Source organism: Falco punctatus, assembly GCF_963210335.1.
Source record: "Falco punctatus genome assembly, chromosome: 1".
In the NCBI taxonomy this organism is placed as follows: Eukaryota; Metazoa; Chordata; class Aves; order Falconiformes; family Falconidae; genus Falco; species Falco punctatus.
The window spans coordinates 24,464,124-24,492,089 of record NC_137580.1 but is presented as its reverse complement, the minus strand read 5'-3'; the positions used below and the strand labels follow the sequence as shown (position 1 = coordinate 24,492,089).

Sequence of the window (27,966 nt, the reverse complement as noted above, 5' to 3'; positions counted from 1 at the left end):
CAGCTTGGTGGAACCATGCTGTGCCAGCCTACTAAATCGGTCCAGAGTCATTTCTCCCCTCCCAAAGGCACAGCATTCACGGGCCAGGTGGAGGCACACACGACCGCCAGCCAGATCACACTTTTAGACATCAAAAGCAAATCTTTCCTCAACTCAAGTGTATCCAACTGGAAATAGAAACCAGGGTGTACTTACAGAGCTGCAAAATGCTAAGGGATGCAGAGACTCTGCAGACTCCCGCAAGGCCATGGAAGGAGGGCCACGGAACACCCAGGGAAGGTCACTCAGCCAGGCAGGAATGAACCAGCCCTCTCCACCGCGACAGTAACTCCTGAGCCATCCGTGTGGTGACAGTGACATGGCAGTCCCACCACCACCAAGAACCAGACAGAACCAGTATGATCTGTAAAATCACCCTGCCTCAGCCTGCACCCCTTACCAGGTTGTTAACTGTAAGTGGTTACTAGTGTTACTTTGAAATGCAGGCTTACAGTAGAGGATGGACTCTGATTCAGGATACAAGTACCATGATTAACGCAAGATCAAGTAATTGTTAATAGATAGAAGAGCAGTGAAAAAGGCAATATTCTCATATATTCCTGTAGGGATGTCTACTCTTGGGCATGACAATTGTTTAAAAGACCAAAATTTTATGGTTTTCTGATGGCTTTGAGGTTCAACAAGGCCAAGTGCAAGGTCCTGCCCCTGAGCTGGGGCACCTCCCCGTATCAATACAGGCTGGGCAGAGAATGGATTGAGCGCAGCCGTGAGGAGAAGGACTTGGGGGTGCTGCTGGACAAGAAGCCCAACACAGCCGGACAATGTGCACTCGCAGCCCAGAGAGCCACCCATGCCCTGGGCTGCACCCAGAGCAGCGTGGCCAGCAGGGCAGGGGGGTGATTCTGCCCCTCTGCTCCGCTCCAGTGAGACCCCCCCTGCGGTCCTGTGTCCAGCTCTGGGGCCCCCAGCACAAGGAGAACACGGACCTGTTGGAGAGAGTCCAGAGGAGGCCACGAAGATCATCAGGGGACTGGAGCAGCTCTCCTGCGCAGACAGGCTGAGAGCTGGGGCTGTCAGCTTGGAGAAGAGGCGGCTCTGGGGGAACTTACGGCACCTTCCAGTGCCTAAAGGGGCCTTATTAGAAAGATGGGGAAAGACTTTTTGGTAATGTCGGTAGCAATAGGACAAGGGGGAATGGCTTTAAACTAAAAGAAGGTAGATTTAGATTAGACATTGGAAAGAAGTTCTTCACCGTGAGGGCGGCGAGGCGCTGGCCCAGGCTGCCCAGAGCAGCTGTGGGTGCCCCATCCCTGGCAGTGCTCAAGGCCAGGCTGGACGGGGCTGGGAGCAGCCTGGGCTGGTGGGAGGTGTCCCTGCCCGTGGCAGGGGGTGGGAACTGGAGGGTCTTCAAGGTCCCTTCCAGCCCAAACTATTCTGTCATTCTATGATTGGTTAATATCAAATAACTCCTCTGAAGACAAAGTCTATTTATTTTCCTCAGAAAGGCACATACAAATTGTTATTGAACCACACTACAATTGCACAAGCCAATTCCAAGTACAGTTCACAAACACAGGTTACAGCCTCACCATTACACCATGTCACTAAGTCATTAAAACATACAATCATGCGGGATTTCTTGGTAGCCAGCTGTTACATGCATTGATCTTCTGCACATAAAGCCCCAGAGCCATCATTACTTTACAGATGTGGAGGACAGGAAACATGCTTAGTTTTATGCATCTCCTGGGTGCAATACTTTAACAAGCAGGGAGTAAAGGAAAACTTTTCAGCACTAGTTAGTAATGGCAGTATTTTAGTATATCCATTAACGGTTTTCTCTGACTCTACCTGGTAAAAGCATGCCTAAACTAGCAACTGTGCTCTCCCAAAACAGAGTTACATACTCACATATTTCACTGGTGCCTGAAAGAGCACCAAGCATGTGAACAACCCAAACCTTCAACACCAGGGAACTTTAATCCCTGCACTCAGTTTTTGCACCCATACCTTCCTCCTCCAAACAGCCGGTACAAGTGCATGGGAACTGGCAGAGCTTCTGCCACCAGCTGACCCAGTCCAGGAGCTGTACCAACTTTGTGCCAAGAGGCAGAGCTGAAAGAGCAGGCGTGGCATAGCAGTAGAAGATTTGTGTGGCTGCAGTCCTTAGGCCAGCAAGCCTGAATCAACCTGTGCCTGTATAACTCACACCGGGCCCTCACCTCTACAGAAGCTGTTTGCTAAGCCAGGAGGCACAATCATTTCACAAGTCAGCTTAGCAAACTGTTTCTGCTATTGTCCTTGTTTTATCACCTTTGCTCCTTCCCATGCCTCCAAGTGTCAGGAGGAAAGCTGCACATTAATGCCTGTATCATTCAATCTCACCTAGACGTAACCATCATAGCACCTGTTGTGCTGCCGTGTATCACTATCATTCAGCAAGTCCTAATGCTGAATGCACTGCACTGGCGCCTTGGAGAGGATTAATTAAGGCATCTAGGACAGCTGCAGTAAACACCCTCCACCCCTCTCCAGGTAGCCTTTGCTCTATTAAACGAAGTTTGCTTTTTCATGAGAACTGGTTCAAGTTTTCCCTCTTATACTTTACTTTGAACTTTCCAGTGCTACACTTGCAACGCTCCTTTTGGCAAGTAGAACTTCACAAACTGCCCAAAGGCTTTGTATCCATTTTTCCTTTCTAAGCAAGCTGGACTTTACCATCCTTTCAGAAAGAGAAATATATTGTCTTGAGCACTATGGTCTGTTATGCCAGCTCAGCATATCTAAACTCATCTTAGAAAAGGATTACTAAATTGTCTTTCTGAAGCCACAACATCCCTGGCTTTGCTTTTCCATTAAATATTTTGCTACCTATGCAACTAAGGCCCTTTCAGTGCTCTGAAAGAGTCAGCCGGGGAATCAGAAACAATCAACCTGTCAGTGGGGGCTGTCTGCGCAACATGAAGAGGATTACAAGCCTGTCACTTCACACTTGGCTTCTGACAGCAGGTCAAACTGCTGGAGATTCATTGTTTAAGTGAACGTCAGGCAGACCAGCAACATCACTTCAGCACAGCCATGGACAGGTCTGTTGCAGATTGCCTTGTGGAGATTACAGAGCTGAGAAATTGCTTCTGTGCCAAACACATTATAAACCCTGCATCCACCAGCGAACTGTCATTGCAGGAAGAAATGCTCGGTTTAGGACCACAAGTAATCTATAAGATATCACTGGATTTGAATCTACAGTACAAGTTGTAAGCACCAGTTAAAAATATATCACCTTATAGGTAAATTAAGGGCACCTAGTCATCCAACAGCAGCTCAAAAGTACTGATTACACACCTCACCAAAACTGCGTTCAAAGAAATTCTAACATCTTCAGAAGCAATTAATTTTTGTATTTTTTTTTAATTAAAACCCCAAGAAAGTTTTTCAGACCCATTGGAAAATTTCATCCTATTTTTTTGGCAAAATTCTGAGACTTGTTTCCAGCATCCTGACATTCATTTCTCTTCTTAACTTGCACATAGCTGCTAGCATTAGAGCTATCTCTAGAAACAAATAGAAGCAGGTTGCCCGCAAGTTCTCATTTCATCAGTTCTTGTGAACATTAGTATAACATACAACTCAAAGTATGCATTTTTAAGTTCAAATTTCATGCCTACAGAGGAAAGATTAGGTACGACAATACCAAAAGCTAAATGCCAAAAGAGGGCCAGAGCCAACCACTGCTTGACACTATATGCCAAGTACAAAGTGGATAAGAAGCAAGCTCCTATGCTCATCTAGACAGAAAATTAAAGAATCCTGTAAGCACTAAGCCACCCCAGGGTAAACGTTAACCTTTGAGTGAACAGCCTTGTACCAGCAACTTACACAGCATGCCTGTGACTGGAAAGACAACACACAGGCATTAGCTGCTTGTTCAGGGCTGTTTGTGCTAGTCAGAGCATCACCAGGATCACCCAGGGACATCAGTGAGCCCGAGAAGGCCAGGGAGCCCACATGTGAGCTACGGGTAGTGCCGGGTACCATCTTTCCTGCCAAAGCCAGGCAAACCCTGGGGGAACTAACTAAATAGCTACACAGAAGTTACTTTTCACCCCTTCCGCCACTGCTAAGCTTGCCCTTCAACCACCCCTCTGGGTTCTGACCTCATTGACTTAAATTGGGAAACAGGTCACCCCAAACTATTACTGGCCTTTAATCTTTTGCCAGAAAAATCAGCATAGGCAGCATCTTCCCCTTCTCTCTCTGCACACATTTAAGTCATGCCTTGCTCCTCAGCCGTCTTCCAGCCCACACCACACAAAAACCATCATAAAAGGCAATATATCGGATGTTTTTCCTGGTTCTCTTTGAAACTCCTGAAGTTGTTTTTCCGAGCTCTCAAATGTCCAGTTCTTTGACTATTTGAGTTATTTATAGTCCCAGGGTTTATAGTGTTGCCCTGTGCCCCTTCCTTACCAGCCCTGTACTCTACACTGGTTCATGCCCCTGCTATCACACTATCCTTGCCTTATACGCTATAGCATTAATAAGTACCAAAACCATCTCCCTCTACACAGTATCAAAACATGACTGCAACCTAAATAAAAATGTTATATTTAAGCTATAGAATGTCAAAACCCAAGTTCAGATTTGGCAATAGCACCCAGTCATTAGAAAATGCTGTAATTTCTTTTGCTTGTTGCAGGTGTGCTGAAAACAGCTCCACAGATCAAGACAAGTTGGAAAAGTGATACATGTCAGCCCTGAAGCCTTGCAAAGTCTGTACTGGGTCAGCAGTCTTTTGCTAGCCATGGCAATGGACTATCTTTCTTAGCACTAAGTCAAGCAAGCACTCTAAAAGGCTGTTGATCTAGAGCACTGAAATTCTCGCAGCTACCTCCACCTTCTTGCCTGGGCAACACTCTTTCCAGCTGCCTGCACCCTCACTGCTTATCGCCTTCAAAATAAATAAAAAAAAAAGAAAATCAAGTTTCACCTGGATTGCCCTGGTTCTATGCAGCTCCCATAGTTCAGCAAGTGGATGAGTGGTATTGGCACCAGGAGCAAGTGACACTATCAGGACTGTGGGGCTCACACCAGTGCTGAGGTACCTCTGTCTTGCACTGCACATAGCCCTTTCAAGTAGGCACGCTGTTCCACTAAAAGGAAACAAACGAACAAACAAATTCAGAAGTAGGAAGAAACAGCGGAAGTACAGACTCTTGACCCTAGATGGTACTACAGCAGGGTATGAAGTGGAAGAGAAGTTTGCAATGATACCTTCCGTGTCCTCTGCAAGGTGCCAGCTACAAGGGAGCTGCAGACCCAACCCAACATCCCAGGGCATGATTGCGTTCCCTGATCTGATCGGTGAGATCCTGGGTAAAGCACGACCTGCTTTAATGCAGCAGCCAGCAAACCAAGACCCAGACTGAAACTACAGGGCACAGCTCAAAGGACATGCTACATGCCTGCCAGCTGCACGCGTGCTGGGACAACCACAGCACCAGCAGCCACCGAGCTTCTCACGGTCTTGCTGCTGCACGGACCTGTGGCCAGGTAGGGCTCAAACCTCCACGCATCACAGCAAGCCTTTGTTTTGGCCCAGCTGCTCATTTCCAGTCACGACCAAACATCCAAATGTCTTCCACCCACTACTCCTCTGCCCTAAGGCACTGTATGTATACTACAGACACGTTGCCACGTATGGATTAAACAGCCATAATGTCAATACCAAATTTGCCTGCCCACCAAGTTCTATACCGAGAACATCCTGAATAGGAGGAACATTTCTCCCACTCTCCAAACACTGAGACCTCCTCACTGCAGCATCTAGTTCAAGTAACACAAACTTAGTCCTGGGCTGTGAAACAAGGGATTGACAAACGCCTAAAAATCATCCCTGCCTCCAGGGTACGCAGGCTTGGGAAAAAGCCATTCCCACTATGCTCCTTGTATATTCCCCCCTGCCACTTGTTTCTGCTGCCATGTTTGGAGGGGTTTATCTCAAGCTGTATTTAATTTCTGTTCAGTGCAGACACCTGGTGGCCAAGGTGGCGATGGCAACTGGACACCAGCAGTGCTGGTCAGGCCAGGAGTGACCAGCACATCAGTGTTTGCTGCCTGCTTCAGAAGCGGACGGTGCAGTATGCCCACTCACCCCAGCTAGGCGTGCCAAGCCTTCTCCCCTTACAAGTGGCAGCTGGTGGTAGAAAAAGATTTAGGCAGGGACGATGTGTTGCCTTAATCTTTCTCCCTCTACCTCGGCTTATTTCTTCCCTTCCTCTAGCTTCAGGGACTTGCTGGTCCTGGATCTTCAGTAGATTAAGAGGTACTTCTGTAAAGGAATAGCAAGCCCAGGAGAAAACAGGCTGGGATTTTACCTGCATGTTGAAGAGCACATCCCCAAGCAACATTAGCTTTGTAGATGCTCTATATTGCAATTAAAAGCCTCAATCAATCCTGCACGGCAAAGTGAAGCGGTTTTTAACTCCTCTCTCCAGGCAAGAGAAATGAGCTGACAGTAGGTACCGTTTCCAGCTGACCTGGCCCTCACCAGCAGCTGCAGTCCCTGAAAGAAGTACATAACGCCTTACTCTATTAGTGTGAGCTACTGCAAGCCCTGCGGTACCAGGATTTGAAAACTACGTTTAGGTCAGCAAAAAAGCCTCTAGCTGGTGCAATTAACTGATTCAACTGGCAGATGCTGAAGTTTTTCCAAGTGCATAAAAAAACTAAAGGAAAAGGTGCTGAGCACACTGGAGTCAGAGGTACTTCAGGCACAGGTTACCTAAATTACTTGGAAACTGTTTTCAGTCTGGCTTTTGACTGCTGCCTCCCCATCACTTGGCGCTTTCCAGAAGAGCTATCATTGCTGGCTAGGTCAGGAAGGAGGGAAGGGCTATCAGACTCTGTTTGGAACCCCTAGTCTCACTTCCAGTGAGCAATGACACTTGCAGTGCCTGCAGCAATCACCTGAATTCGTGTCACTCCACAGATTGTTCTGTGAGACATCTACTGAATGACCTAGCCACATCAGACAATCATGGAAAGCTCTAATAAACACACATCAGCATTAGCCTTAGTACTTAGGACATAACTGAGATAATGCAGAGAGTAGAAAAAAGACATAATTATACCATTTATCTTGCTAAGTGGTTTTCAAGTGGTACATTAACACTACTTCATTGCAATCTTGAGAGCTTCAAGGAAAAAAAATAACAAACTACTAAACTACCAAGATGTCAATTTTATTATACTCCTGTTATAGAGCTACTCCCAAGCAGGTTTTCTGTGGTAATCTTAAATACATGTGTGTTTCAGAACCCTCACACTTCTAAAGCAGTCACTTAAGGAGATTAAATTCACCAGACGCTTTGGTTTGCCAGTCTCTAATTTGTACTTTCAAAAGATTTAAGAACATTCTAAATCAAAATGAGGTTTCTTGGTGACAGAACAGCATTAGATGAGGAAAACCAAGAGACTTTCCATAAAGTTTTTACCACAGACTATCCATTCCCATCACTATCATCTTTAGTATCTTTTTTTTTTTTTTTTTTTAAAGATACTGACTTTGTTTTCAAGTGTTTACATCAGTCAAGGCACTGCTCCTTTGACTGCTGTTACCAGAAGGAAATCACAAGTTGATTTATACCACCTACAAATAGGTAAGACTTAAAGGAAAACTGCTCTAACAGGAAAAAAAAATCAATAGCATTATGATAAGCTGACATCTTTATCTTTTTTATTCTTATTTCCATCCATAAAAAGGAGTCTAAACTCAAAAACATGCAAGTGTCCTCCGTGAGCATACACACAAGACTGATGATAGCTCCTTTGATGGAAGCCAAGTTTCTGAATGCCTGCTGCAAACACAAAATCAAACAAGATGCAGGTTCCTAATTTAAGGTAATCAAGGAGTGCATTTATCATTAAGGGAATTCATTTTAGACGGGTTTGTGTCACAGCACTATCAAAACTCACTGGCTGCAACAAGGCTTTTCCTGCCCCATACCAGGTTAACTTCCATAAGCAGTTCCTGCACCTTGCCCCGGCACAAATCCCCCACAAGGTTTCAGCAGTTCATCTACTGTTGCTGTTTCTCCAGCCTCTTCAGGACTGTCCACCCTGCTTCTTGCCTCTGCTGCATCCGGGTTCTTTCTTCTCCCGGCTCCACTTCCAGCCAGCCTCTCCTCATCCGGGCCCCCTCTTTCTCCCAGGGCCTCTCCTTGTCTCTCCTACAACTGGGGCACCCTCTGCTTCTTCCAGATCTCTTTTCACGCAGCGCTCCTCTTCCATACCCCTTAGAGCTATTTAACTACTTAGCAGGAACCAGCCACAGCTGCACACCATCCATGCCAGCCGCGGAAGCCCCTGAAGCCAGCCCACAGCTGTATATTATCAATGTTAATTAACCTGCCTTCATTCCTCTATAATTCCTCTACAGGTTTGTGATAAACAGAAGGTATTACCTGGACAGGCCTAGGAAATCAACCTCTCTCCTTACCCTTGGAAGCACAACACCACGTGCCTCACGATTCTGCCTACACCGAGTCACAACGCTTTCCACACCGCAGGGACCATGAGCTTCCCTGAAACTGGTTCCCTGTGTGGCACAGCCTGCATTGCCCAGCTACACAGTGCAACACAACAATGTGTAAAAGAGTGAAATAAAGGAAATAAAGTGAAAATTCATACAACCAAATGCATCACTGATGCTACGCACAAAACATGTCTTACCTGACAGAAGAGAATAAGTAGCTCCTGGCCTTGTTGGGTTTATATTTCAGCTGCACTGCTTAGCAAGTGGGTAATGTACTCAGGCTCCCAGCCACCACCTGTTTGAGAAGCACCACATGAGACAAGTGTCTGCAGACCAGTTTTACAGGTGTTTAGTTAGTCCACTGGGAGACAGATGGGACACTCTGCCTTGGTGCCGCACCTCCATTCTGAGATGCCTCCAAGCGGTTTAACCACAGCTGGCCCCACCGCCCATCTCCATGCCTGCCAGACAGCACTAACACCACGTCAGCTGCACACCTGCAACAGTTCAAGTTAGGCTCAGACCAAGCCCTGCCACTTCTTGCAGCATAGCTTATTTATGTTTCAGAACATCAGTTCCAACTTTTTTAGGTATAACTGAAGTTTAACCTAAGAAGAATCATCTGGCAATCATTACCCAAAAAATTCCAGTGCATCATCTTTGTCTATTACCTCAACAAGTTCAGTTAGGCTTTGGGTCAGAAAAAAACCCACTTGTATCCAAGAACTGCCTCTAACTACCATTACCTGAATTATCCAGGTATTAGATAAACTTTCAAACAAAACACATAATCTTAACGGAATCATCTGGTCAAAGATTAGAAGCTCTAATATGAGCTTTGTAGAGCACGTGGATGAAACCAGTCACTAACCCACTCTTCTGCATCAGCATCTGGTCCCACACTCGGGGAGGAGTTCAGACATCAACCCCAGAAAGCAAGGAACAACCTCTGTGTAGCACATGATATACAGAGGCTTTGACATTGCTCAGACAGGAGAAAGCCAGCTGCAAATGTTGTACCCCAACCCTTTGTTTTACTGCTTATCAGTATGAATCTGTGTTTACACGTACTTCCTGAAAAGATTTCCAGCTTAGAGGATTTGGGAAGCATCACTTCATCTCACCCTGCCTTCCAGCCAGCCGACTCAGACAAGCTTGGGGTAGCCACTGAAGCCAAAGATTCACTGGAACTCCTGGGTCAACAGGCAGAACAAGTGGGTAAAGGTACCAGGTGAGGTGGGTCAGGGCACCTGTTAGTGCCCTCAGCTCCCTGGCATGCTCCCAGGATTTTCTGCCTCCTTTGATGATAACCAGCAGTGCCAGCCTGCTGCACCAAGCCGTTCCACAACAGGCTATCGAGTGCCCTCTTCAAGGGCTCCTTTTGATAGAAAGCTTAGAAATAACTAGACTAATAGGATATGGAAAACTTAAAATAATTAAAACTCTCAATGTATGTATAAAGAGGAGCTTCACAGTATGACTTTGCAAATTAGGCCTGGTCCTGGGGCCCTTTGTACTGATAAGATGGACCTGGGATGCTCGTGTGCTGATAAGAGGACACTGGTATGGGATCTGTCCTGTTTTTTGGTTGCGAAGAAACTCGAGATAACGACTCCCACGACCACCACCAGGAGACAGTGTGCAAGCGCAAATGGGAGGAAACTTATGTTAATGACTTCTCGGTAGACTAATTATCCTCACCCAACCGATTCTCGGGGATTAATTGAATATGTATGAATGTATACTTTAAATCACACGTGCACAAAGAAGTTGGGGCAGCAGGTGCTTTTGGAATTATCCACCCTGTTGCTCGCCGGTGAATTAAACATACCTGCTTTATAACCTATCCTGCGTTATAAAGTTTAATCCTGCACGTCCCTTTCAAGAGAGGAGAGAGCCCACCCTGGTTTGAGGGGAAGAGGGCTCCTCAAAAAGCAGCTCTTCATGCCTCAAAGTACCCGCTGCTAAAGACATTTCACAGAGGACAGCGATGAAATCGGCTGAGCAGGCACTTGGACTCAGTATCAACCCAGGGCTGCTCCCGCGCAGATCTGTGACAGCCAAAACCGAACCTGCTTTGACACCAGCAGCCCGCTTCCACCGGGCAGCACAGCGCACACACCAGCTACCAGCTGACATCAACCCCCCACCATCTATACAAGCCATACATATATGTATATATATAACTATGTATAACTATACCGTACAGAAAGGCACCTGCTCCAAGGAGATGCTCCTACCAAGCACAGCAGCATCTTTACCGGCTGACGTAAGGACGTACCCCCCGAAGGGCACCCCCTCATTGAAGCTCAGCATTACACCTCACCAGCACTGCACAGCATGCATCAGGCAATTAAACGTGCCCCGTGCAATTAACACAAGGTGAGGGCTGAACAAAGCATTTCGGAAACAGGCTGCCGTCAGGGTGGTTCCAGAGAGCGCTCAGTGATATGGTGACAGGTGCTTTATTTCAATAAATACAAGGTTTTGTACCTAAGTTCGTAATACAATTTTTTATAGGCGTTATTTTCAAACATTTGTATTTTTACATGTTTTTACATGTTTTTAGCATTTAAACCAGCTTTAGCACTACACACGAATTCTGCTCCCGGTTGTACTACAGAATAAAACTCTGAAAAAACAAATGAAAATCTGAAACAACAGATTAAAAAAAAGAAGAAGAAAAAAAGGAAAAAAGACAAGATAAAATAAAAAGGGCAAAAAGAAGAAAATGGAGAAAATAAAGGGGAAAAAAACCCCAGAAACAAACAAATAAAAAGGCGGGGGGGGAGGGGGGGTGGCGGACAGGAAAAAGAGACAAAGAGAAAAGAGGAAAGAAAAAAAACGACAAAAAAGGGGGCGGGGGGGGGGTGGGGAACACGGACCTAATACAAGTCCCCGCGGGAGCCGCGGGGCGCAGCCGCTGCGGAGCCGCTGCCTCAGGCCCCAGCCCCCAGCGGGGGTCCCGGCGCTGCCGTAGGCGCCCCCATCCCCCCATCCGAGCCCCGCGGTGCCCGGCCCGGCCCGGGGGATGACCCGCAGCCCGGGGGTCCCACTTCCCCCCGGGGGAGGCCTCCGACCCCCCGCGGGGCGTCCGTGGGGCTGGGGGGGCGCCAGCCAAACCGTATCCGTATGGATCCCAGCTCCCCCCAGCCGCCCCCCCCCCCGAAACCCCAGACGCTGCTTTGTAGCAGAACAAGGTTCTCCCCTGCAGCCCTTTGCCTTTAATTGAAATAATCGCCTGTAACTGCAGCCTGTCTGGCTGAAGCACCCCCGGCGCACCGCTGCCGGGCCCTGGCGCAGATGGCGCCTGGCTTGCTGCGGCACAGCCCCGTCTAAGTGACCGACTGCTTCGGGGTGAATGCATGGCAGCCAGATGCCACCCACTGCCAGGCGGGGGGACCTGGGCACCTCGCTCCTGTTGGCTGTCCCAAACCCGCTCTGCCCTCAGCCCAGAGGACCTGGTCTGGCGGGGGGACAGCTGGTCTAAAGGGCGAACATCTGGTCTGGAGGGGAGCGGAGGCAGCGAGGCGGGGGGACCCTGCCTGCGGCACCGTGTGCGTGGAGCCTGGGCAGATCTGGGGTGCGGGGCGCAGCGGTTGGATTTCCATCCCTCCGTACCTGCTTCCCTGTCAGCAACGTGCTTCCCAGGCAGGACCACGAGGAGCACTTCAGCTAGATTTTTCTCCCTTTTCCAGGTGTGTCTTTGGACACTAGAAGAGGATATCTTGTTGAATTTTCATTCTTCAGGGGGTAAATGGGAAGCTTAGCTCCAAGGAGACCCCGCAGAGTTCTATGACGCTCCCAGCAGAACTCTGGGATGGGGCTGGGACAGGCATACCCTGGCACAGTTTGGCTGCCGAAACCTGGCTGCCAGGACCGACCCCTGGGCGCTCTCCGGCTCAGCCAACGTGCTCCTCGGTGCTGCTGCAGCCCCCACAAAGCCAGAGGCCCCAGCCCAGCAGCTGCAGGGGCAAGAATTCAACCCGATGCCATGCAACTCACCGAGGCACACTGGAGCTGAGCTTCCCAGGGTAACAGCGACATTTCCCCAGCAGCGCGGGATGCTGTTCGTTCTCCTGTGTTTAACACCCCAGTGCAGGGGTTCACCGATGTTGCCCATGCTCATGGGATGGTTTCATGAGGATGGAGACCCGGAGACAGAGACCGGCACCAGTCACCAGCTGTCAGGCAGCCACAGTGCAGGATGCGCACCGGGAAGCCCAGCCTGGCATCTTATTAATTATTAGCCCTGATGAGGGCTGTTGTGCAAGCAATTCGAAGGGATGGGGAGGGCAGCCCAAACCTACCTCCAAAATCCTGCCCTCATTGCTGTGTGGGGTGAGCGGGTGGGCACGACCTGAGTCGCTGCTGAGTGGGGATGGGTGGCAGGACCACCCTCCTGGCACATATACAGCATTTCATTACATTAAGTAGGTGTTTATGTCTTCTCTTGGGTTTTTTCTGATGTGTTTCTCAATCTCGCTTGGATCCTCACACGCACCCCCCCCCACCCCCCCCAATTCTTCATTGACTTCACCTGCCAAAAGGATGAGACTGGAGAGAGCAGAAATCTTATGTATGGGGCATCTTATATATCCACATCTCCTGTAGCTGGGCATCGTATACACACACCTTATAGAAGCATCCGAGTGCAGGTGAGCACGCACGCACACATACACACACACACACACTCTTATTGCATTAGTGAGAGGCATCTTGCAGAACCCAAATCCTGTGGGATTCAGGCACAGCAGGATGATGCAGGCAGCTGCTCATCCCGGAGAAGCCAAATTTATGGGCAGCACGGGCAGGAGGCTGCCACCATGCCTGGGGGAGGAGAGCTGGCTTTTTCAGCCTAACACACCACCACTTCTCGTAATTTTTCACATCCTGCACCATGCATCACCCTGGCTGCAGTAATTTTACAAACAGTTCTCCTCCACCTGGTTTAACCCATACCCAGGCTTTCGTCCCAAACAGGCTGACTGTGGCGATTAAACAGCAAGCTGCTGAGAAATTACAGCTTGACTCCCACAGGGTAGGCACAAAAGAGACCAGATACCTGTGTTCATACCCAAATAGCCCATTACCCAGGTTGCTTCTGCACAGTGTGATCAAACCCTCCTCTGATCTCTAATGGTTCTGAATCCTCCTGAGCATCCACTGTCTCTGGTTTTATCATATATAAAATGTATATATATTTTATATATATGTATATATATAAACATTGTCACTGTACTGAAGAGCATCTCAGCTGGCACGTCCACCTGTGGGGGGCTGCTCAGAGGGGAAAAAGGACCTTTAGTTCCAGTAAAAGCAAGAAAACCCACTTCCACATGCATCTGGCTGTGCACACAGTCCTGGTCACCTCTGTCTAACCCCGAGCCACCTGTAGACCATAGCCACTGCAGGACTGTGCCAAGAAACAAACCCACCGCTACAGGATTTGGAGGGTGGCCTGAGACAAGCAGCAACCAGGTCAAATGCTACTTGTCCTAAACAGCAGCAAACTCTGTACACTTGCCTGGAAAAGGGGATATTTAATATTTGGTTGCTCTAGTCACGACTGAGCTCTTAAAAAGCCCCAACACAGCACTGGTCAGTTCACCCATGGGAAGCCACCTGAGAGAAGCTGATTATTTCAGTAAACACCACTAACCCAGGGTGGGATTTGCTTGATAATTATTTTGCAGCAACCTTGGGCCATGATGCCTGCTGTCTGCCTTCCTAAGGCTGAATAAATAAGCTGCTCCTGACCCTGGTAGCTCTGCAGTCCCTCTGGCCCCAAGCCCAGGCACCTTGCCAGTGCCACATAGAGCACCCACTGCCCCTTCTACTGCAGCTCCTGGGGGTCTCCAGGGCTCCACTATCAGCCCAAGGAGGGGAAAAAGCAATGCATGCCTTTGGAAAGCAGCAAACCTTGGGGCACATGACACCTGGCCATTAGTCACTTTGGGTGGGAGTCACCCTGACCTAGCGCTGGTACAACATGGTCACGGAGGCGCAGGGCACTGCACCAGGTCACCATCACCTCACAGAGCAGTTGTCCCCACCTATCACCACCCTGGCAGAGTTTGGTGTGCTTGCACCCCAAAAGTGCAGGCTCCTTCCTTGCACGGGGCTGGGAGAACCATTTCTTGGCCCAACCCACATTGCTTTGCGTTCCTGGGATGTATGGAATGCTTTCCCCGGCACATCCTCTATTGTTCATCTTGCACCCACCATCCATCTCAGGCAGGAAGACCCTGCCTGAGACTCCTACAGCAACGCATCCCCATTTTGCTGAGTTAATGATTAAAATCAGCCCGAATTTGGAGGTGCTGGCACCCAGACTATGGCAGGCAGGCCAAGGATGCTCACCCTCTGCCCCTCCACTGGGATTAATCATTCACCTGGCAATTGGCACTACATATAAACACTGGGATGGGTTTCCCAGCACTGCTTTTTGGCTGGAGGAGGGAAACCGGCTCCAACATGAGGGCAGCTCTCTCCCTGATGCTGCTTTTAGCCGCTGTGCATGCCGAGCACCGAGGTAAGGGCATTTATCATGTGTCTGGGGCTTTGCTCTCCTGCAGGGATGAGGGATATGAGGCTGGGGTCCATCTGCTCTGGTGGTTTTCAGTGACCTCCCCTCTCCCCAACCCACAGCCAAATCACTGGGCAGGAATCAAAGAGAGGGAAGGGAAGGCATGGGATGATGCTTTGGTACCTGGGATACCCCTTTGGGGTGATGCTGGAGGAGCTGGGAGGGAAAGAGACTGGGCTGGTGTCGGGGTCAGAGGAAGGAGGAGAGGACTGTGTCGCAGGGCCCAGCTTCTTCCCTTTGCAAGGGAAAACGAGATTTTCTGATCCCTTCACAAGCACCTTTTTGGTGTAACACCCACCCCTCGGATGGAAATGATGCTCTGTGCCACCCTTTGCTGCCTTCACAGCACTGCAGGGAATCACCCACCTGCCAAAACCAAGAAATGCAGTAAGTTGGCACTTGGAGCAGCGCTGGCAGCTGCTGTTCCTGTGAGGAGAGAGACCTGCCTTTTACCATGGCTTCCCCTTTTTTCCTAGTGCTACCAGCCCTCAAAAAGCGCCATCACTCTTCCTTCCCCACCCAAGTAATGTGACCTTCAATGTAACGGCACATAACCCCTCGGTTTTGTGGAAATGACCTTGCTTCACACTGTAACACCAGTAAATACTGGTATCAGTATTTACCCTGCCAGTACCAAAGTCTAACCAATGCAGTTTACAGCAAAAATCAATAGCATTTTTCCAAGGATGAAAGAGTCACTGGGGGTGTCTTCACTGCTGGGTGCTTCTGACCTCCATGGTCCTGTCTCCAGAGCTCCCTGGCAGAAAAACCAACACCTCGCATTTCACACACCCAGAAACATCCATTCAGACAAGGAACAAACAGGCCTGATGTTTTGGCTGTTGCTTTCACAGCGGCCAAGGAGGGGGTTTGCCCCTGCCCCTTTTTTTGGCTGCAGAACTGGAGCAGCAGCCTGGGTACCAGAGGTGCTTCTCCAAGACCAGCAGCACAGCAGCTGCCTTTGCTGGTCTGCAGCGCCGTACCAACACCTTCCCAGGGGCAACCACCAAGTCTGACTTGAGAAAAGAAGCAACTGTGTAAAAAAATAACAATCCTCAAGCAAATAAAGCAAGAGCTCCACAGCCTTTGGACCATGTTTTGTGGTGGCATAGCATCCCCCACTCCCACACCACTGTTGCTGCCAGGGAAGGAAGGGGAAAGTAAGAGCAAAACAGGGGTTCAAGTAGGAACAGGATCCCCAAATGATCATTTTCCCTGGCAAGAAGCAAAAGATCTGAGTTGTTTTCCTTAGGGGACTCAGGCAGAGCCATGCTGGTTTTAGGTTCTGCAAGGAGAAAGGTTTCTGGAAATGAGTGCTAACTGCCACCCAAAGAGAAGGGCATAGGAGGTGGTACTGCAGGGGAAAGCAAAACCAGCATTTTCCCAAACCCCAGCTCCAGCAGATGCAGGCTAACTGAATCCCGGCTCCCCGGCCACCCCAGGTACAGCTAGGGCTGTGCCCTAGCAAGCCAAGGCAGAAATCCTGCTCACAAATTCTCCTTTTTCTGCACTGACAGGTAAAGCTTACGTCCGGGACAAAGTCTGCCAAGAGTTCAAGGCCCTGGGGAAGGAGGATTTCCGAACGCTGTAGGTACCTCCTGCCGTATTTGCCCTGACAGGACACTCAGCAGCTGATCCAAGATCAAAAAGTACTAAATAAAAATACTTTTAGAAAAGGGAAGATTTATTCATTCTCCACAAATGAGGACTCCGAATGCTCTTAACAGGAGAGAAGTTTGCTTCATTGGTGAACTCCTCAAAACCAATTAGGTGCCTAAATAATCAGGAATTCAAACAGAGCTGGTGTGTGATCCCCTGGAGAGGGCAGCCCCCAGCCTGAGACCCACTCTGGGTCTTCCACAGTTGTTTTCCAAGGAATACGCTGCTATTACTTGCAGCGCCACAGCTGCTCCTCTCCAGCTGATGATGTTAAACCCCATTTTGGCAGAATTATGCTGCAATGTGATTTTTGTTATAAGAGAGAGAAACATACCCCTAGCTCATCCTCTCCTTGCTCCCTGCTCCCAGGACCATTATTGCCAATAGCAGGAAATTCTCCAACGCCACCTTCGAGGAGATCAGCCACCTCGTCCACGAAATCGTCTCCCTGGCTGAAACTTGCTGCACTGAAGGTGCTGACCCCTCCTGCTACGATGACGGGGTAAGGCTGGACTCGGTGATGGACCCCAAAACTAGGGATGGGGGGGACAGTTTAGGATGGTTACCAGCATGTAACCTCCTCTCCCTCCCACAGTCCTCAGCTCTGTCAGCCAAATCCTGCAGCGCAGACTCGCCCTTCCCGTCTCACCCTGGCACGGCTGGCTGCTGCGCCCATGAGGGGCTGGAGCAGAAGCTGTGCCTGGCCGCCCTGCGGCACCCACCCCAGGACCTGCCCCGCTACCTCCAGCCCTCCAACGAAGAGATCTGCCAGGCCTTCAAGAAGGACCCTAAGGACTTTGCAGACAGGTAAGCCAGGCTGGGGATGGCACTCGGTCTCGCCGATAACAGCCGATTGAGCCAGTGTGCATGATGGCACTGGCTGACATCCAGGTGCTCACCAAGCGAGCATCTCCCAGTCTTGCCCCACTGCCATCGCTGCTGTGGCTCTTGGTGACTGTGGGGCTACCAGTGCATCAGAGTAAAACACTGGGGCGACCCGCATTTCCACGAGCCCCAGCAGCCGGATATTACCAAAGGGATGAGGAGTGCCACCGCCTGTGCAAGTGGCTGGAGAGGGGCCACCAGCCAGCTTGATGGCTTGGTGCAACAAGCTGGCAGCATGGGGTGGTACCGGGAGAGGGCTGCCATCTCCGGGCAGCCCTAACACCCCAAAACCCTCCATCTCCTGCACCTGAGTACCCGATCCCGGGGCACCGGCTCAACTCAGCCCACCTCTGCCACAGGTTTCTCCACGACTACGCCAGCAGCTACAGCCAAGCGCCCCTGCCCGTGCTCCTGGGCTCCACCAAGTCCTTCCTCTCCATGGTTTCCACCTGCTGCATCTCCCAGGCACCCACCGCCTGCTTCCTGAAGGAGGTGAGGCTCTTCGGACCACTGGGCTCAGTCCCGTCCTCACTCCTCAGGGAGCTGGATGAGCACTGTGCCGATGGCCCGAGGAGAGGTGGCTGGGAAAGGCTTGCATTTCCCTCAGAGGACACCTCCATCTTCTTTTTACGGCAGAAACTGGAAAGGAAAACCATCTCCCTCCTCACCCTGATGTCAAACCGGGTTTGCTCCCGCTTCACGGCGTACGGGAAGGACAAACTCACCTTCAGGTAAAAGGGGAAAATGGCCTTTTCTCTCCTGGAGATCAGGCTGTGAGCGCATTCCTCTTTCAAGCTGCGGATCCTGTTCACAGGCAGCACTCACAAAGGCAGATGTTAATTACGTTGTAAAAAACAAGCGCGCTGTAGCATCCCGTGGAAGTGCTATGCCTGTAGCTGAGGCACAGGATGAGCCCCGTGGCTCCCCATCATGTCCCACCCACACCTCTATGCAGCAAACCCCCTGCTTGGAGCTGTTAACGGGGGAGGGGGGAGCTGAGCTCCCTAAGCCCCTCGTACGCCTTGTGCACGCCCAGCTACCTCACCTCGCTTGCTCAGAAGAGGCCCAGTGCTTCCTTCGAGGACATTTTCCCCCTGGCAGAAGATGCTGCTGAGGTGTTTTCCCAGTGCTGTGACTCGGTGGCTGAGGACTGCATGCAAAAGAAGGTAGGAGAACCAGGAGTCCACCTCAAAACCACCTCCTGAGTCACAGCAGGGGCTTAGGGCCTCGAACTCCGTTGTGGTGAGGGGGTCTGCAGCCTCACCAGCCCCGGCAGGAACCCAAGCCCCACACACTCTCTGCTCCCCTCTTTGCAGTTATCGGAGCACACAGCCAAAGTCTGCAGCATGCTGTCGGCCCAAGACGCAAGGTTTGCCAACTGCTGCAAGGGGAAAAACCTCATGCAAAACTATTTCTGCATCTTGGCCTTGCCACCGGCACCTGCCCACAAAGTGCCAGACACGCAGAAGCCATCGAACGAGCAGCTGTGCAGTGAGGATGGGCCTCGCCATGTCAAGAGGTGAGCGGTACCACAGCAACTGAATTGCTGACCTTTCCTCCTCCCCTAGTCTTCATTATATGGTTTGATTATTATTAGGATAATGGGGGGAGCAGCCTCTCTTCCCTCAGGGGTATCACCCCCAGGAATTGCACAATGATGTGAAAAGCAGCCCCCAACCCACGCTGAGCAGCACCAGCAATAAAAACTCTTACAGCTGCTTGTTTTCCCTGCTCCAGGTACCTGTTCGAGCTGGTGCAGGAGTATCCCAGCATCCCCGATGCCTTCTTCGGCAAGATATATGATGCCTCCAAAAAAGTCAGGGGGGAGTGCTGCTCTGCCAAGGACTCCGCTGCCTGCCTGGACAGCAAGGTGAGAGGCAGGGGTGGCTGCGCTGGCTCCCCTCCCTTGCTGCCCTGCATCCCTCAAACCCCCACAGAGGCTTTTCCCAGCCTGCTTACAGCCATCCTCTGCTACCCAGCGCCAGCAGATGGGAGAAGAGCTGCCCCCCTTCCTGGAAAAGGCCAACCAGCTCTGCGGGCAGTACAACAAGTTAAATTTCCTTGATTTCAAGAAGAGGTAACCTTTCCTCCCTCTCCCTCAAAACTGGATCAGTGGATGCAATCAAAATCTGGCCAAAATTTTGAGGATGGGTGAATGGAGCTGGTAGTTTTGAGCCTAAACAGCAGGAAAACACAGGGAAGCTCATAACACAACCCTTGCAGGGGGTCCAGCCCCATTCCTGCTGCCACCTGCATGTGCTTCCCCTCCCTGAAAATGCCATAGAGGTATTCAATGCCTCCAGCTCCCTGCTAAAACCCGTCGGTCCCTACCTGGCAGGCTGCGGGAAAGCCTGACACAGACGATGCCAGAGGCCAGCCCCGAGCTGCTGGGTCAGCTGGTGGAGCAGCAAGCCGACTTCGCCTCCACCTGCTGCCCCCCCAACTCACCCCCTCTCTACTGTGCCTCCAAGGTAAAGCCACGGCCCCCTCACCCACCCCATGCCATGCTGGCGGTCAGCCTCCACGCCTGGGGCTGCCCCTCTGCTTTTCCCCCTTTTGCAGGTGAGCTCAGAGCTGGAAGCAGCATGCAAGGGGGGCTCCTGCCTGCTGGGCTCTGCACCCTGAGGTGAGCGGCTGGGGTGGGGGTCTAGTAGGCCGGCATTGGGGACTGCTCCTCCAGTCACACATGGATGGAACAGGGAATTGCAGGACCACCGAGCCCTCAGCTCCCTGTCCACCCACCGGCAATACCACTGATGTATTCCTGTGGCTGCAATAAAGACTGTAAAAAGTTCCCTCCCTGCTGCTGGAAAGGCTTTCTGCATCCCCGGGGCGGTGGGGAGGGCTGGAAATGGGCATGGCCCTGGCTTTGCAGGTAGGAGGAGGTCCCTGCTCTAGTCCTGGGAGCTAATGATCTAAAAAAATTAAGCAAAACCACCAAAGACATTCATCAAGTGCTCCAGAAGATGGCTCTCTGCCTGTCACCCAAGATGGGGCCTCTGGGCACCCCGGCAGCCCCAACACCCCCATTCCGTACCCCAGACCCACTCCTCTGCCCGTATGAGCCCCTCCAACCCCCCTGCCTGCCAAGCTGAGCCCTGCCAAGTACTGGCACAGTTTGGGGGGTGCTGCAGGCAAAGCAGCCCCGCGTTGGGAGGCAGGAGGATGGTAAACCCAGCTGGGAAAACGAACGGAAAATACCCTAAGCCCTAACTGGGCAGCTTTTTGCGGGAGAACAAAATCTAAATATATGAAGAAAGGCAGATAACGATACCTCCATGCACAGAGCTGTGCCGTGCAAAGGAACCAGCAAATTAAAACAGCCTATGCTGTAGTGATAAAACATGGATGAACCACGGTGATGGAACAAGGAAAGCAATAAATGAAATAAAGTGATGCGAACAGAGCAATGGCCTTACCAGTGGGGCACAGGGACTCCATCTGAAAAGGGAAAACTCTGCAAGGGACAGAGGATTAATGGGAAGAATTGGGGGAAATTAATTTAAAGCTAATTAAGGCCCCAGAGTAACTACTTTGCGGACAGTGTTAGGAGTCAACAGTTGCCACACTCACCAGACCCGACCTTCAGTGAAAACGGGAAGAAACCTCGCTTCACAGCAGTTCCTCTCTGTACCCGAGAGCATCAGCAGCCCCCAGATCCCATTCGGTTTTCCCATGACGTGAGAAACGAGGTGGATTTGGCTGGCACAGTGCAGGGATTGTGCCCTGGGCTGCAGGTTGGTCCCTGCCAGAGCCTCTCTGGCAGTTGCAATGCTGACAGCCTCATCCCCAGAAAGGTGGGGAGATCGGCAAAGACCATCCTCCCCCCTCCCCACCCAGGAGCCTGCAGCGAGTGCTCACGGAGCTCCAGAGCTGCTGTCGTCGTTGCTTAAACCGTCTCCTAGCAAATACATCACCTGGGCCCCCACCTTTGCCTGCGGTTATCCTTGCTGGCAAAGTTACCTATGGACCCTGCAAACCCCATGCTCTGGGGTCACCAAGCCCACCCAAAGCATGCTAGAAATAGAGCGGGGCCAGGCTCGAATGCTGTCTGTGTTTTTACCCAGGCAGGGCTGGCAGCCTGTGCTGGGGACAGGCAGCACTACTGCACCCATTGCTGGCACCTGTCCGTGGGCAAGCACTGAGCTTGACCTTGCCAGCTCCCAAACCATGGCAGCAGTGGCAGCATCTCCACGGGGGCACGAGGGGGAAGGAGCCTCACCCCACGGAGGCTGCATGGGGTGGCAAAATGTTATTTTGGGGAACAGAACTGGAAATAATGACTTGCTTGCCCAGCAATGACAGTAACATGTGCTGGGCAAGATGAACACCTTTTTTTTTCCCTGCATCAGCACCCAGACGCTGAACACGCTCTCAAATTGTGGTAGCATGCAGCAGTTCTCACAACCCAGGACTAGACCCTGTTGCATTGTAGCAGCAAGAACACAGACACCAAGGCACCTGTTCCACCCACCCACCACCATGTTACATCATGCTTTCAGCATTTATTTTCCAAAATAATTAACAGTTGTTTTTTTCTCCTTTCATGTTGGGGTGAGACACCCACATCTCACTCACGTACTTGGCATTGCCAGCAATTTCTCTCACCTCCCCAGTACATCAATAAGTATGCGGATGTGTTTCATCTTCCTGCTCCGGGTGGTACCCACGGCAGCAGCTCTGGGCACCAACCATGGTCAATGCCGCACAGCTGGGTCCTGGCAGACAGGGCTCTACCCCACCGCTCCTGGAAAGCACTTTAGTCTCCATCAGGCACCAGGTATTAATGACCAGCCTGAGCTTTTCTCCCTTCCAGCATCTCCTTCCATCCCATTCATCCAATTCCATCCCATTCATCCCATCCATCAAATTCAGGATGCACGGGGTAAAGGCTAACAATTACAGCAAACTTCTGGGTTTCCAAGAAAAACTGGAGAAATACAATGAAGCAAGCCAAGAACAACTCCTTCTGCTGTGTGCCTGTTTCTAGGAAATGTGCTGATAGATATAAAGATAGAGCACAGAAAATAGCAGTGCTTATTATCAGTGCGGTTTTCTGGGCAAGATGCGCACACTCCAATACCCCAAGGGTGTTTCCTAATACTGAAAGCCTGGGCACACTGGAGAGAGCAGAAAGCCAAGCCCAGGCTCACTCTGGAGCAGCCTGCATCACCCACCCCTTCACACCTGGAACAAAAGAAAAAAGAAGGAAAAAAAAAGGAGAAGAAAAAATAAAGAAAAAAAAAAAAGAAAGAGGAAGGAAAAAAGGGGAAAAAAAGAAGAAAAAAATGAAAAAAAAAATAACGAAAAGCAAGCCTGGGGTATCTCCTGGGACCATAAGCAGCCTCAACAGGCACAAAACACCAGGACAGAAACACCCCATCGCTGCTGGCATGGTGGCCAGGCAGGGCTTGTGGCCCCAGCTCCCCAGCCCTTGGTGCAGAGCCTGCCTGCCCAAACCCACCCACGCCTGATGCATTTTCACTCTAAAAGCACACGAGAAATGCTGCCTACCATGGCAGGAGGCTTTGGGCAGCAGTGTGCATGCTCTGCCCTCTGCATTTATTTACGGAGCGTGTTTATTAGCACTGATGTTTGGGCTCCATTCACTTTAACTGTTACAGGAGAGCCCAATTCCACCACATCTTCCTCCTTGCTGACTAAGCAGGGAAGGGGGTCATGCTGAGCCATGGGAGAGATGGCATCCATTATTAAGGATTTTAGCAGCTCTGGGGACCTTCCCCACACACACTCCCCCTCTCCATCCCTGCCCAGCACAATGGACATGTCCAATTTGCTTTGCACCAGAAGCTGCCCACGGTCACCGGGGGAGCTTTCACCTTTTCGGATGGGGGAGCTTCATGTTGCGCCGCACCAGTGGAGAAAAAGTAAAATGAAGCAATGCCCTGTGCCCCTACCCGGTCTGGGGAAAACAAACCCTTTGCCAGCAGCAGCCTGCACAGCACTGGTGAGGTGTCCCAGGAGGTGCCAGCACTGCACGAGGTGAATGCACCCCACCACAGCAAAGCCTCCGCTGCTGTCACTGTTTCTGTGGGGACCTTGGCAGGGGGTGGTAGAAACAACCCAAAAAATAATCAATTGCTGTTTCAAAAACCCCACCTAAACAATCTCTACCCAAACAACAAAACACAACCATCTTTTTATTAAAGACGGTCAAGTTCTGAGAAGGGCCAGGCCGGCAGATACAGCAACACGGCTGATGCCACCCAGGAGCACTGACAAACACCCCGAGGGATTCTCACCCAGCCCTCCATCAGCAAGGCCAGAAACCATTTTCCTTCTCCACTCTTCATTGCCATGGGGCTTTTTGTTTGTTTTTTCTTTTAATTTTGTTTACTGGGTCTCTTTCCTCCCACCCTCAGGGCTACAAAGGACACGAGGCCGATTTGCCTCTTGCATTTTAATCTCAGCAGCTCTCTAAAGCCATTTCCAAAGATTGGAAAGAAGCAGAAAAGTCCCTGTTTTTTCAAAAAAAACCCCATCCTTGCTGCTCAGAGCAACCTTTCCTGGCTGGTCTGTCAGCTCATCACCCAAATATCGGAGTGCCCGGCAAACCTCTGGCCACCGCCAGTGCCTTTATGCCAGGCAGCTTGCAAAGCCCTTGGCAGAGCACGCCCCAAGGTTGGAGCAGGGGATGCAACAAGGACAGATTAGCAAGAAACCAAACCCAAACCAAATACCTCTGCCAGGCAGATCCCATTCCCAGCCTCAGACACCTCCAGCTGTCAGCCAGGCTAATTGCATGGCTGGTAGGGCAATAACGAAGCAGAGGTGCATTGTAGGCACAGTGGCAGGGTGGGAGTAACACCACTAAAAGCTCCCAGCCAGGGAAAGTGGGCCTGCGAGGGGAAAAGCGTGGTGTGAATTGCTGAAGGCACTAAAACCCAGCGGCACCAAAGAAAACAGCTCCCAACATTTACGTTGCTGGTGGCCACAGCCCAGCTGGTGATGCTCAGGCTCCTGCGGAGGGGAAAGCGCATTTGGTGTTCATTAATTGATGTGTGGTAGGATGTTTTTTCCCTAAACTCGAGAAGAATCCTTCCAAGCTTGTCACAGCCAGCTGATGGTATCCCCCAGCCTTTTGGGGGAACGCAGGGTGTTTTCTGCCTTCCTGTCAGGGAACTAACATGTGGGCAAAGTGATTTGTTCCCAAAGAACAGGCTAATCCAGTACAGAAGTAAATACGCTGACCCACTTCTGTATAATTTTTTTTAAATTAATTACTAGATCCATAAAAGCATTTTTAAAAGGTTAAAACCATTAGTTTTATCTGCCTCCAAGACCTGTGGGACTGTTTGCCTTCCCAGTGACTCCACTCCCCAGCCATTCAGGCCAGAATTTACTCTTTCAGGCCAGCAGCATCCCTGCCACCAACTTCAACTACACGTAAATGGATTCACACTTGCTTTTAATGTTATTTTTCTTTCTTACTGCATACAGTGATTTCCTGAAAGAAGCAGCAAGTGTTTTCTTCTTGGCTTAAAACCCCAAATGCTCACAGAGACAGGCTCAGCAAAAGTTTTTAGCCAGCTAGCGGGTGGTAAACGGCAATTTCTGAGGGAGGGAACCAGCTCACAGGTGATGCTCATGCCACCCAGCTCATACCCCAGGCTTCCAGCAGCTGCAAGGAATAAATAATTCATTTCCTCAGGGGATAATCCTAGTACCTTGGTGCGGAAGTAGCTGCCTGAAACATATTAGAGTTCCAAAATGCCACAAAACACTTTCCATGCTGACAAAATGGATGAGATTCTGGGCAATATATGGCTTTTGGTCCCAGTTCAGGAGTGCAGAGCTTGGTGCTGCCTAAGCCAAGCCTGTCAGGTCAGGTACGGGAGAGGAGCAGCCAAGGGGAGGTAGCTTTGGGGACCTGTAGCTTGGACCAGCACCACCAGCACCACATTGACAAGGCATGACCCATATTCCTTACTAAAGTCAGCTCAAAATACTCATATAAATATTTTAATGACTCCATCTCCTCCCATGGCAGGAAGGGATGGGGTTGCTGGAAGGGTTGGTGCCCCATTACAATTCTCCATCATGGGAGCGCTGGTGGAGCCGAAGAGGCGCCAATGGTTGTTGTTCCACAGCCCCACGTCCTCACCGATGGTTATTCCCAGTCAAGGAACAATGAGTGCAGAAAGCAAAGTTTGGTCATGATGAGTTCCAGCCCAGAAACGAGCGGTTTCTTGGAGAAGCCCAGCCCATGCAGGGCTCACCAGCTGTTTGCTGGTGGTAGAGTTGGGCAGGGAGATGCTGTGTTGCTGTGGGAGCTCCTGGTCACCCTCTGGATCTGGCCCCACAGTTGCTCCCCCTGAGGCGACGGGCATCACCCAAAGCCCAGGGTCCCACTGCCCACCGAACGATGGGGCACCATAATAGAGCCCTCAAAGCCAGGGGGTTACATGCCTGAGCAATACAGGATGCCAAACATCTCAGCAAACGTCTCCTCTGGCTTGGTCTCACTCTGCATAGCACAGATGGGCACTGTGCCCACCCCAGGAGAGCTGGGAAGGGCAAATTAAGCCCCAGTTCAACCCACTGGGGAGATAATCCTTGGTGTCCCAGCGCTGCCAAACCCTCTGGCTTCTCCCCAGCAAAAGGCCAGCCATACTGCCCACCTGCAGCAAGATTCCCCCCCATGCCTGGTGCTGCCCACCCACTCCGAGTTCTCCCCAGGGCATGGCAGGAGCAGGGACCCATGCACAGCCCTGGCGCTGGGCTGCCGGCACTCCCCATGCCTGCTCCCCACTAGTCGCACAGCGAAGACGTCTCCGTAACACACCTCTCCATGCCTGGGGAGCCTCTTTCTGTGGGCAGGTGTTTTGTCAGAGGAAGTGGCCCCAGGAAGAGGATGGTGCCACACAAACCCATGTCCCCAGGCCATCCATGGAGGTTGCACATCACCATGATGGCTCGTCCTGGTTTTGGCTGTGACGGAGTTACTTTTTCTTTTCATAGCTGGTGCAGTGCTGTGGTTTGGATTTGGTGTGAGAACAACGTTGATAATACACTGATGGTTTTAGTTGTTGCAAAGTAATTTTTATACTAGGTCAAGGACCTTTAGTTTCTCGGGCTCTGCTAGCGAGAGGGCTGGAAGGGCACCGGGTATTGGGAGGGGACACAGCCAGGACAGGTGACCTGAACTAGCCAAAGGGATATTCCATATCATTGAATGTCATGCTGAGTATATAAACTGGGGGAAGAAGAAGTAAGGGGCGATGTTTGGAGTGATGGCGTTTGTCTTCCCAAGTCCCCATCATGTGTGATGGAGCCCTGCTGTCCTGGGGATGGCTGAGCACCTGCTGGCTGATGGGAAGCGGTGAATGAATTCCTCGCTTTGCTTTGCTTTGCTTGTGTGCGCGGCTTTTGCTTTACCTATTAAACTGTCTTTATCTCAAACCATGAGTTTTCTCACTGTTATCCTTCCAATTCTCTCCCCTGTCCCAACACAGAGGGAGGGGGCGAGCAGCTGCATGGGACTGAGCTGCAGGCTGGGGTTAAACCACAACATGCTCCAGCCACTGCTTGAGCTGTACTGACCATTTACTAAATGTTTCCAATGCAAAACCACAGAAGCTGGTGCTTGTGGAAGGGGAGACCTGTGCGAGGAGCACCCCAATACCATGGAGAGGCTGTGGGGTCAAACATGCGATGGCTCACAGCTTTAGCATCACAGCGTCGTGCAAAGGACGTGCATGCTGGAGAATGAGAAGAAGCCGTGTGGAAGGATGAAGCGATTGGGGCAGCCCCATGGAAGGCACAGCCCTGCTCCCAGCACAGCCCCGTGGCTCTTGGGGACGCAAGAGCAGCCCCCAAACACGGGCGCTGCAAGGGGAGGCTGATGGGGGCTCACCCCTTTCCCACCACAGCCCACTGAAGAATTAGCCAGAGCTTTCTCTAGTTGTTTTCATCACCAACAAAGGGCACAACCGTGCTCTTTTGTTTCAATAGCATTGGCTGTCTTGAGCTGTCACCAGAAGGTATCCTTGTATACCCATGGCAGCCGGCGAGCACCCTTCCCTGCTGCCCCTGGAGCACATGTAACTAGGGGTACTGGTGAGCCCCATGGGACCACGGTGGGCCAGACCCATGCCTGCAATGGGGAAGGAGATCAATCCCACAGGCAGATCCTGAATGGCCATGAGCACGACCCCTGCCTGCACAGGGAGGAGGGCAGTGCATCCTTGCCTGAGGCCATTTCCGTAAAACAGCTTAACTTGTGCAGTATGTTTTCTGGAAAAGTCCCAAGTGATGCTTTTTAGGGGGTTTGATG

At 50.9% G+C, this 27,966-nt stretch overlaps 1 protein-coding gene across 1 annotated transcript; it reads left to right on the top strand.

Annotated features, from left to right (window-relative positions):
* Window positions 1-13,091: 13,091 nt before the first annotated feature.
* GC (GC vitamin D binding protein) lies at window positions 13,092-21,953 on the top strand. The gene is given in 11 exon segments (XM_080368480.1): window positions 13,092-14,943; window positions 14,946-15,071; window positions 16,643-16,712; window positions 17,154-17,591; window positions 18,029-18,400; window positions 18,706-18,835; window positions 18,986-19,188; window positions 19,407-19,539; window positions 19,649-19,746; window positions 20,008-20,197; window positions 20,199-21,953. Coding segments are annotated over 11 exon segments (1,926 nt in total). The 5' UTR covers window positions 13,092-14,873; the 3' UTR covers window positions 20,295-21,953.
* The last annotated feature ends 6,013 nt before the right edge of the window (window positions 21,954-27,966 follow it).